Consider the following 12,273-nt stretch of genomic DNA (forward strand, 5'->3'; position numbering starts at 1 on the left):
TTCTTCACTGACTCCACAATCCTGATTGCCTTATTGAGTTTGATTCTCCATCCTGCCATCACAATGAACACAATGGAAAATGTCAGAAAGATGGTTTTCCAAGCCTTTAAAGAGGAAACGGCCCTAAATGTGGCAGAGGAGCAGCATGTGCTGTGAGTAAATTTTGCATAAATGTCAGTATAAAGGGGTTCGGAGTGCTGGGGAGGAATGTTAGCAGCTTCACATTCAGATTGATCATTTTACTGTTGTATTTGATTAAATAAGAGCCAGATAATTTAGTATTCCAGGAAGGGGAAATGGGAAGAGCCCTTTAAACAGTGATGTTGGCTGTTGATGTCTGTTTGGTTTTAATGGGAACACTTTAGTTGGCTGGAGCAGGTCCGACAGCATCACTTCTGAAATTCTGCCTATGATAATTAGTCATATTAAAAGCATAATCCACAACAATCACTGCATAAGACTGTTTAAAACTGAGGGCATGACCTGTAATATACACTGAAAATAAATGCTAATATAATAAATAATGAAATATATAGTATAAATAAATAAAAAGTAATGATTATGGATAGTTTGATGATAATTGAGTTATAGTGCCTTTTAAGAAACCAGTGTGGCAAGCATCATTAAATAGCCCTAATACAAAATGTATATTTACCTGTTAAAGTAAACCATTATTCAAGATATTACATTTCCAGCAGAGGAGTCAGCGCCGTTCGCCAGGGGGCCGAAGCCTGCTGCCTCCATGAAGGATTCCGGAGGAGCAGGGAACGGGGGACTCCTGCTGGCTGCCCAAAATCGTAGGAGCCGTCGCCATCCACCGGGCGGGGGAGGAGTGTCATGCCGTCCAGTGCCACAGCCAGGCACCACGGAGGAGATCACCCAGCTGGTGGAGGGCCAAGAGGCAGTGCGTCTGGGAACGGGAAATTTATTTAATTTTTTGCTCTTCTCTCCCCTCTCTCGTCCCTGTCGCTCCTCATCCTTCCATCTCCTTTTCTCTCGCCTCGTCTGTCGTACCCCCAGGTTCCCGCCGGTCACCATGAGCGGTCCCTCGGAGGGAGGGGGTGGGGGGTAGAGCGCAGTCTGGAGAGTACCCCCCCGGCCTGCGAGAGGCGATGGGGGTATGTGATGAGTGGGGCGGGGCAGAGAGCCGTGGGAATGGGGCGAGGCCGGTGGAGTGATTGAGAAATGAGTGACACCTGCTACACCCACCGGTTTCGAGTCCCACGGAGGAGATGGAAGGATATAAAAAAGGAACGATGACAGTGACGGACGAGAGAGGACCAGACCTGGATTTTAGTTTGTGTTTTGGTTTTGTTTTTGCGCTGCAGTCATCCGTGAGGGGCTGCCACGCTTTTTTGTGTTTATTTTGATTATTAAAGTCTTATTTGACTGTCAGCCAGTTCCCGCCTCCTTCTTCCCGTAATTAGGAAGTTTAATGCGTTACAGCCATATCTTCAGACTTTACAGACTCTTCTCTATGTTTTTAATAGCAGCATAAGAATTTTTTTTTTTTTTTGCATGAAAAGCACATCTGACCCTAGGAATAGCAGAAAGGCATGTCCTTTATTTTTTATTTGTTTAAATGCTTGATTTTGGATTTATTCATAGTATTTTATAAATCAAATTGTAATATAGGAAGCTGACAACAGAGTGGGGATACATTTGCAGGCTTTATAAAAATAGAGCGTGTTCAAAACAGGCAGGGTCCAGAAACAGCAAACAGTAACAGCAGAGACAAGGCAAAAGAGTAATCCAGATAAACAAGCAATGGTCAGGGAAGGCAGCAAACAATCAAAAACAAGGATATAGTCCAGGATCAAAACACGATAATCAGGAAACCATGGGCTCTCCAGCTAGAGATCGTGGCACATACATGTTGACCTCACTGTGTTACAGCTATGATAGCTGAGAAATTGTCACCAGCTTCTCTTCAGATTACATTTATCTGTTTGACCATAAGGATGACAAGGCGTCTAAATTAAAGGAATTGACAAAAACAGGGGGGTTATTTGCTACTCTTTCCGGCATAATTTGCTGGCATTGTGTAAATTCTGTGATTTAATTTAGCCATTTAACATCTTAAGCACCATATTAATCAACACACATGATAACATAGGATCTGTGTAAGGAACACAGAGCCTGTCCTCCAACAAAAAACGACCATATAGGTCGTTTGTGCAAGCACCTTATTACGACCTATATTTACGTTTTAAAGTTAAGCGCCCTCTAGCAGGCATAAAAATAATGACGCGTCTGTCGTCATGAAATGACGTATAACGTCATTACCAATCCAAACGCATGTTTATTTAAATGCAACGTGTTGGCTTTTTACACCGATCTCACATTATTTCCTACATATTTTGCTAGGTGGCTTATTCGTTTGAATAACCCCACCCCTAAACCTAACCCTCACAGAAATCATGCTAAATTATGATTTATTGAGCATATACATTTTCGTGCACATCCGTTCCCTGGGATCGAACCCATGATAGCATGATTACATATCAAGGTATAATGCAATAATCTACCAACTGAGCTACACGAAACGCAAATCAGAGTGCAAATAAAAGAGAACAAAACATTATTATGAAAACGTCCTTTTGCCGATGGAGTGCAATTGTAGTATACGCTCTGATGGGACGTATTTCAGGGATTTGGACAAACGACCTATATGAGCGTATTGGTTGGAGGACAGGTTGATATGAAATATATTTACAATTTAAATTAACTGTTTGAATATATTTTAAAATGTCATTCTTTTTTCCTGTGATTGTAAAGCTCAGATTGTCTATAGATGGCAAGAAATCTTTTGCAATATATACACACACACACAGTATATAATAGATTGGTTTTAATATAGTTTTCATCTTACTGGTAGGCGAACAGCAGCTGTTTGGATCCAGGAGATTTTCCGCCGAAGGAAAGAGCGGAAAGAGAGGGCAGAGAGCACTCAATATCAGGAGACCTGTTGCAGAAATTACATACGAAGGCCACCGTAATTCAAGGACAATAGTGAAGCCAATAATTTTATTTTCACATTTTTCATGTAAGTATTCTCATATTTTATCACATAATATTCAAATATTTCAAATATCAAATATTTTTGGTGAGTTCATTCAGTGTTTTTGTCCTAACATGAAGTTGAAATTGGGAATCCATTACACCTCGCCAAGCAGGCAATGTTGTAATCAATTGAAGTAGGTTTTAAACAGGTTATAAGATCCTGTTTAAAGAAGTAATCCTCTCCATTTTTCAGTGAAATTGTATTTTACAATGTATCTTACTTGTCTGATTGCAAAAACAGTTCATAATCATAGATCTGTCATAGTACTTGCTGCCTCTGGAATTGACTTTGATATTAAAGGTCCCGTTTTTCGTGCTTTTTTGAAGCTTTGATTGTGTTTACAGTTTGAAATATAACATGTGTTCATGTTTCGCGTGTAAAAAAACAGTATTTTTCACACAATTCACTTATCTGTATACCACTGTTTTCACTGTCATAAAAACAGGCTGATGACTTCCTTGTTCTATAAAGTCCCTCCTTCAGAAATACGTAATGAGATCTGATTGGGCCAGCGTTTACTGTGTTGTGATTCGACACCAGCTTAGAGCAGGCTGACCTCCTGGTAATGCGATTGGGCTAGTTTTGAGAAGCAAGTGGGCAGGAGCAGGTGCTGGAGATGTACTTATAATCAAAGGAGCGTTTTTACTGACGAGATGCGCATGAAAATCGCATTCGATTTTTTTGCACAGCCCTAACATCTAGTTAACAAAGCTAAGCAGCGTTGCCCTTTGTGTAATAAGTTACAGAAACTGTTAAACGCACCAACTTAAATAATACAATACACTTACCGGCTGTGGTCTATAAACAACGCCTTCTCCAGACAAAGAGGGAACTGCTCCATCTTTCAAGAATAATCTTTATGCGAATCCGGCATTAACCTTTTTAGATTGAGGGAGTTGTCCTCAGCAAAATGTGCTACACATAGTTTTACATGTGGATTAGAATTTTCGGGAACCGAGTTAAACATAAATTGTAACCATTGATCTGGGAAGGCCAAACAAAGGTGATCTTACTCTTCTCCGTCGGAGCGCAACAAGACCACGCCCCCTTTTTGTGTATTCATGTGGGCGGAGGTTAGTCAATAAACTGTTTTAGTGACGTCATTATTGCAGGAAGTAGAGGTATGTAGTCCAAACGGGTCGTTCGTGTCACAGTGTCTGGGTTGTGTTCCCTGGGTGTCCACTAGGTGTCCTCATGGTGTCTGTCATCTTATCACTTCCTGTTCCCTTATTTGGTCATTTTCCTCCTTGTTTTAGTTAATTGATTGTTCCCCCACCTGTCTCCTGTTTCCCCATTATCCTTCTGTGTATAAATACCCGGTCTGTCCCGAGTCTTTGTCACGGAGTCCTTGTCTTATGTGTGATACCTCCCAGAGTCTGCTCTTCCCGTGTGTTCTTGTTTTGTTTTTATGTTTATTGGATTTTCTGGTTTTGACCCTGCCTGGACTGTTTACCCTTTTGGATTTGCCCTTAATAAAATCTCACACCTGCATTTGGATCTCTCCCGTGTTTTCTGTATCACCAAACGTGACAGATCGTCATAGGCGAATTTTGTTAAATAAAATATCTTTCTTGGCATTTAACTTTGAGCTTTAGAATTTTACAGATATTATTTATACTCTAACAACATTACACACTAAATAAAGTTTAAAACATGGAATCACGAAGAACGGGACCTTTAAAATCTGGTCACCGATGGAGGAGTCTTCATCATTTAACATAATGTTGACAGAAGAGATTGGTGAATTTTGTTCTCTATTTTGTTCTCTATTTTGTTCATTTATTATTTTATTCTTTCTAAGTACAGTATGTTTATGCATGCAGTCGAAGATCATAAATGATCTAAATGCAGTCATGGAAAACGTCCTGGTGTTAGTGGGCTGTGATTTGCTCGGAGAAAGTTGTCTGTCTCCCTCTGTAGGTAACTCTGCGAAATGAGCAGATGAGATGCTTGAAGAGACCAGAAACACCATCGCATATTCGCAGCCCCAGTCTCAGTCTCAGCCACATCAGAACAGATCTGATTGAACACTTTATCGTCCTCTGCTTATGCTGATTACAGCGTAATGCGTAGATCTGTTGTGTGTGTGTGTGTGTGTTTTGTTTGCAGATCATTTTGAAGGAGATCGATCAGAAGGCACTGGACAGGAGAATGAAGAATGAAAGTTATGAAGGTGCATATAGTATGTAAGGTTGTTTTCTCCACAGCATAAACAATAGTAATTGCTCATTTTAAAATTGTTTTTTTTTCTTGCAGCTGCAGAATTCTCACTTTTCAGATTTGTTTCTTTTAAAACTCAGAAATGACAAACTTGCAGAATTCAATTTTAATTTTCTCCGAATTGCACGTCTATATCTCTCAATTGATACTTTTTAAAACAGAATTGCACGTTTATATCTCCTAATTCAGATTTTAAAAAGAAAACAAAAATCTGAAAAGTAAGTGGAATCTGAATTTTCTGATAAAAAGTTGCAATTATCTTTTTATTCTTTATTCGGTGGTGAAAAAAAAGAAAAAGAAAAAGAAACAAAATTGTGAGATATATATCTAACATTGCAAGAAAAAGGTCAGAATTGTGAGATTTTTATTGGGTTATTAGGTGCATAGCAAGCATATAAACAAAGTTACATTTATATTTACATTTAGTCATTTAGCAAACACTTTTATCCAAAGTGACTTACAAATAAGGATAAAGTTATATAAAATAAATAATTTATAAGAAAAACCTGACAAATTGCTTTTTGCTGTAATAAATTCCAATAAATGTTGTTTTTATGCATAAATCAAAAAACAATTAGCTAAAAGGCTTATACTGTAAAAGTAAAACTTCTCTGTTTGCACTCTTCTTCTCCTGCTGCATCAGTGTTGGCTGAGATCCTTACAGATGTTCGGCAGACTCTAATCATTAACACCTTCACATACTGACCACTGGGAGAAACAGACTTAGAAATACAAGTGCTGTTTATTTTTCAGAAAGACAATTATGACAAAAAAAGACAGAATAGTGAATGTTTTGTAAAATAATAATTTAAATGATTTTTTTTTAAAGAAAATTAAATTACAAAATGTTTACACCTTGAAATGCAATACAAAGAAAAATAATAATTTTACAACATTTTTTTCCACTGTAGAAATATCAAACGTGAGTATCATGATTGTGTGCATATTCTTAAGTAGAAGACTGTGTTTTACGATGTTACAAGCTCAGCACTTGAAAACAGCACCACATGACACAAAGCTTTCCATTCATAATGGACTGTGGTTCATCATTTTTGGCAGGTCTAAACATTATTCATGGTTGTATGCAAACATGAAGGCCACATTGTGACAGTAATTATGACATGAAAATTAGACAAAGTAATACGCATACATATGTAAACAGTGCTAAACACAACAATTCAAAAGATTATTTTTCCTTTGGGTCCCCTCCATCTGTACAAACACATTACACACTAAACACCTTTACACAGCTCATTTATATTGATTAATGTGAAGTCACTACAGTTAAAGAGACCGGGGCTAGTTGTCACAGGTACTGTATTACAGTAATTATAAAGTTTTGTGTCAGACTTCTAGTTGCATAAATGCTTGTTTACATGGTGGTTTTGAAGACTTTGTTCATTAAAAAAAATACAGAATTTTTCAATTTTAACGGGATAGTGAAGATTGATAGGAAAGTGTTTGGTGGAGTAAGATTGGCAAAGGACCCAGTGTCAAGATTCAAACCCAAGTTGGCTGGAGGTACAGTTGCACTATATATATATATCAGTGCCCTAACCACTAGGCTATATGCATCGATCATGGTATATTCCTAAACAGAAATTTTCTTTCAACAAACCTATTCTGAGAAATATTCACTGGACTAATAAGCGTGACAACTAGCCCCAGTCTGTTTTATACGGTATATATCAGGGGTGTCCAATTCCGCTTCTGGAGAGCCAGTGTCCTGCAGAGTTCAGCTCCAACCCTAATTAAACATACCTGAACTGGCTAATAAAGGTTTTACTAGGCATACTAGAAACATCCAGCCAGATGTGTTGAGGAAAGTTGGAGCTAAGCTTTACAGGACCAAGTTTGGTGTATACATAAATTGTTTAAATTAGTTACTTTGCAAGAGAGTTATTTTCCTCAAACAGCTAAAAATTACTAGTTTTGAACTTTTTCTTGAAGTTTTGGATGCATATTATTGCATCTTCGCTGTATGTGTGTTATATATGTAGTGATATATACACAGTCAGAATATATGCTTCATTGAGAATGTATTAAACAAATATCAGGCCATGTGTCGATTTATTTATGCACATATTTCCTCGATTTCATCCTCGTCTTCTTCAACCTTGTCATCGTTAAAAATTCCCTCATCGATGCTCTCCAGACGGAGCCTCTGTCCATCTGGGTTGTGTGAGCCCCTCTGTGCGGGTCGACACGATGAAACGCTGTCAGTCAGAGACTCTGCACCGAACAGCAGAAGTCTGGCATCGCTCTCGATGGCTTTGGCCATACTGGATGCAAAGCTGTCAATCACCTGGTGTATCTCCGCCTTCACCAGGCATTGAGACTGATCCTCATCTGCTGGAAAATAATGTACAGAATTGGAAATAAGCACAAACTTTTTGTTATTTACAGAGGTAGTTGACTATACCTTTAGACTGCTGTTCCACCTGGTCCTCAAACATCACTGAACTCCTGCGCTTTACGACTAAAGCACTGTAGTGTGAGCTTTCTGCTCCTTCAGAACAGTTATCCAGCAACATGATATCTGTACCTGTGAGTGACCGTTACAAAACAAAACACTTTAGGTAATAGATTAGTTGTTTTTTAAGATACATTCAAATATATTTACATATACACCAACCATTCAAGATTTGGGGTCATTAAGAAGCACAATACAGATATTTAAATTAAGTAATGTTGAGCAGCAGATTAGCATATTTAACTGATTTATGACACTGGAAACTGGAGTAATGCCTGCTGAAAATACAGTCTTGAATCACGGGAATAATATACAATTAAAAATAAACAAATCATATCTGAATCAAATATATGCAGCTCTGGTTAGCATAAGTGACGTATTTTAAAAACATAAAAAAATCACCAACTTTTAAAGTTATGTAAATATACAGTTTTATCTTCACGCACCTGAGTCCTGGGAAAAACTGAAGCCAGTGTCTCCTGTGCTGCTGCAAGCACCTAAAACCGGGCCTCCACCAGCCAACATGGCCGTCAGATGCGGAGACATCCCAAGATCTGCAACACAAAAACACTGATTTAAAGTCTGCATGAAATCAAAACCATTTACTTCCAGTGCACATTACTAGTCTTGAGGTGAACAATTCATCAGTGTAAATTAATCAAAAAAATGTTCATGCAAAAATCTGTATTCTTCAGCCAAAATTAAATGAATAAATTAGAACATTTATTTGAATTAATTAGTGATGGATGGATTGATCAAGAGAGAGAGATGATTGCGTGTGAATTTCCTGCCCTGCGTCTGTGCGTCTCTCTCTTCAAACAATGAAGCTGTAAGTATAGCTACTTCAAAAACAGTTATTTTACCTTCTTGTTGCTGAGGAATATAATGTAGCGATCCAGTATCTAAGATGTTTTATTAATTAAGTGTGCTTAAAAGCAGCAATGGCAAAACGTTTCTTTGCCCCTGAATGTTTCTGTGTGTGCGGGCAGCATTTCAATTTCTAACCTTTATGTAATGTGTTTTTTCTGGATTTTTGGGTTGGTATTCTATCTCTATACATTGGAATAAACCTACCATAAATATTACAGACCCTTAATTTCTTTGTAAGCGGGTAAACTTCAGAAATCAAACAAAATCAGAAGGGGATCAAATAAATATTTTCCCCACTGTATATATTCACACACACACATAACCACATATAAACATGAAATGATGTGCAAGCTTCCCATTCAAACAACTGTTGTAAAGCACTTCACCTGTGATTCGGTTAGAGATGCTAAAGAGGCGGGACTTTCTGTGGCGACTAATGAATGTTTCCCGGTAGTGGCGGTCAGCACAGCACATGCCAAGCAGCTCCTTTCTTACAGTTTTATTCCACAGCCCGTATATGAGAGGATGGCAGGCAGCACTGATGAACGACAGCCAGGTCACCATCGTCTCCAGTCCCGGTGACACACTTCCTCGCCCCCAAACTGCCTCGGTGCAGATCACTACCACATACGGCCCCCACGTCATCAAGAAGGTGCCGACCACCACCAAAATGGTGACCAGGGCTTTACACTGGCTTCCGGCGTAGATAAAACCTTTCCGGCTCCCGACAGAAGAAACCGAGGCGGTGGAGTTCTTTCGACTGTTCCTATTGGAGGACTGGGCCTCCTGGACTACCACAACCGAGCCACAGTGCACCTTGCGAGCTTTGTGTCGTGCCACGCGGAAGATGAGGCTGTAGCACACCAGCATGGCAAACAGTGGAATCAGGCAGCACCATGCAACCCAGAATGCAGTGTAGCTGACGTCACGATACCAGGCCACAGTACAGGTCTTCTTGAGATGGTCAAACTCAAATGTGGACCAGCCAAACAGAGGAGGCAGGCAGCCCAGCAGAGAGTGCAACCACAGGTAGACTATGGCCACCGCTGCACGATTCCCCGTGATCTTGATAGGGTAGACCATCGGGAACAGCACTGCATAATACCTGACAGAACACAAAACAGGGATGGTGTAGTTTTAGATATCAATATGTTCAAAAAGGAACAGTTATGCCAATAAAGTCAAACTGCTTTTGCATGTGTTGTGAAACATGTCAATGATATCAAACCTGACAGCAGTTGTGTCTACAGCACCATTTTATTTTTAGTATTATTTATTAATTAATTTTAGTCATGCAAATAATACTTCTTACCTGTCGATGGCAATGGCTCCCAGCGTGAGCATGCTGGCAGAGCTGATGAGCAGATACAACAGTGCTGTGAAGTTGCACCATACAACACCAAACAGCCATTCTCCATTAAGAGAGCTGGCAATGACAAACGGCAGCACCAGGACCGACAACAAGAGGTTTGAAAGCGTCAGGCTGAAGACAAACTTATTGCTTGGCGTTAAGAGGTAGGGCTTCCGATAAAGGGTCAGCACAACGAGCAGATTGCCCAGACAGACAAACAAGGCAATGGCTAATATGACGACAGACTCCACGACCCAGGCGCTGCTGTGTCTCACGTCTGTGGCGTTCCCCAGTAAGCTTTCATGGCTGCTGGTGTTCATGGTAAACACACTATGTCATCCAAATACAGACCAAGGATATGTTTGCAGAGGCTGGAGATCCATTGCTCACAAAGATGTCTGAGAAAGTTAAAAATGCAGTTGGTTATGATTTTTGAAGTATATGTTCATTCAGAAACTCCTGTGCATTCAGTAAAGCTGAATGGGGACTGAAGCAGTCAATCTCAAAATCTCATTTCCCAAATGCAGGTATTTCACTGTTACCATTTATAGTAATGGTTGTTTATATTGAATGACACTATAATGTAATGTTTACATTTTAACACTTTTTTTTTGCTCATAATAGCTTAGTTTATATAGATACATTCAATATATTTACACAGGCTATACATTGTTTGGAGGACAACATTGGGCAAGATGTAGAATAACTTTGGGAAAAGCACTGAAAATAAGTTTTACTTAGTCTTTACTTTTTATTATATTAATTGAATACATAATTTGGCAGATTAATCAGTTATTACAAAAATTATTTCAGCTTTAACCAAAAATCTTCTGGCACCATATGATGAATTTGTTCATTAAACTTACATAATTATTTTTAATTATGGATAACTTTCATCATAACTTTGTTTTAGTTTTTTTCTCCAGTCACTCTAATTCCCATTTTCTTTTGTTGTGTGGAAAAGCAACTTGGACATTCTGCAAAATATTGCAGGAATAAAATTCTTGCAGGTTTATAAAAAAACATGAGGGTGACTATATATTCATTGTTTAGAATCGTCTTTAGTTTTACAATTGTGAGTGCTAAGGTACAAATGTAAGTGCTAAGGTACAAAATAACAACTTACAGCATTCTTTCTGAACACGTATCAGATAACAAAGGTGTAATAAAGCATTTACCAACATAAAACATATTATTACTAAGATTTACATACAAACAAGTTGTCCCGAGCAACAAGTTATTAAAACTAAAGAGCTTACGATTAAATTAAAGTGAACTGCATGCAACTCCTTCAGAACTTGAAATGTTGTTTAATTTGATATGACGATCCTCTTTATGTATGTATTAATCCCCAAACTGTAAAAACAATATCAAAATCTTAAGTATAGTTTAGAGTTTTAGTATAGAGATGATCAAATAGCTTATTAAAGGATCTCTAACAATTCAGATTTAACAAAGAACAAAACAAGACGTTCAAAGTTAGTAACTTATACTAAAAAATAATAACGTTTCTCCGAACAGATAATAGGTAACGTAATGACAAATCCTGTCCAACTCACCTCGCTGCTCTAGATGCTAGTTTAAAGCTTAAAGAAGTCTGTATCGTGATTTTATTCACAGTTTAGCGCTGTTGAGAGTCTAGCAGCGCAATGGCGGCTCTCTCTAGGTCTGTGTGAGCCTCTGTGTGGTCTGTCTCACGCCGGAGTATCTGTCTGGACACTACACAAGACTTTATTGCAAAAAACTTAATTGCATTTCAGAAAGTTTAAAAACATATGTATCACCGAAAGCATACTTTCAAACGGTTTTGTGATGCACGTAAAGTTGCACGTTGTAGTTTACTTTTAACAAACTGTGTTCATAAAATACAGGTTGCCATAACTAGAAGACTGTAAAGTGGGTTTAGATATTGCAGACATAAAAGGAGTAACATTAGTCCGCGTTTAAACTCTGATTTACAATTCTGTATTTATTTCCCTTCTTCACTTTTGGACCACCTAAGACGATCAAAGATTCCCGCAGGTGACGTCACACAAGTCACATGACTACGCTTTGGCCAATTACCGACTTCCAAACTGTGTTCAATTCTGCCCTTTCTGTTTTAGTCTGTAATCAGGGCAATATCGAAATTGAAAGATTTCCACGTCGCATATCTCAGTGACACGTATTCGAAGCAAATAATAAAGCCATTAACAATTAATTAATAAATAAATAAACACGCTTGTAGGTTACTGGATGCGTATTTTATCATCGGTAATTATACGAAAATGTCATTTCGTGTCCCTCATAATCTCT

General features: G+C 38.5%; 1 protein-coding gene across 2 annotated transcripts; it reads right to left on the bottom strand.

Moving 5' to 3' along the window:
• Window positions 1-5,657: 5,657 nt before the first annotated feature.
• gpr161b (G protein-coupled receptor 161b) lies at window positions 5,658-11,955 on the bottom strand. 2 transcript variants are annotated; one of them, XM_052558949.1, is made up of 6 exons: window positions 11,538-11,955; window positions 9,940-10,376; window positions 9,014-9,732; window positions 8,204-8,311; window positions 7,707-7,829; window positions 5,658-7,636 (listed from the first exon to the last, which is right to left on the bottom strand). In XM_052558949.1, exons 2-6 carry the CDS (start codon window positions 10,296-10,298, stop codon window positions 7,359-7,361), a joined length of 1,587 nt encoding a protein of 528 aa, XP_052414909.1. In that variant the 5' UTR covers window positions 10,299-10,376; window positions 11,538-11,955; the 3' UTR covers window positions 5,658-7,358. The 2 variants fall into 2 exon arrangements, with proteins under 2 accessions (XP_052414909.1, XP_052414910.1); XM_052558950.1 differs by having other exon boundaries at window positions 5,659-7,633; window positions 11,538-11,951.
• Between the last annotated feature and the right edge of the window lie 318 nt (window positions 11,956-12,273).

Source organism: Carassius gibelio, chromosome B6 (assembly GCF_023724105.1).
Source record: "Carassius gibelio isolate Cgi1373 ecotype wild population from Czech Republic chromosome B6, carGib1.2-hapl.c, whole genome shotgun sequence".
Taxonomy (NCBI): domain Eukaryota; kingdom Metazoa; phylum Chordata; class Actinopteri; order Cypriniformes; family Cyprinidae; genus Carassius; species Carassius gibelio.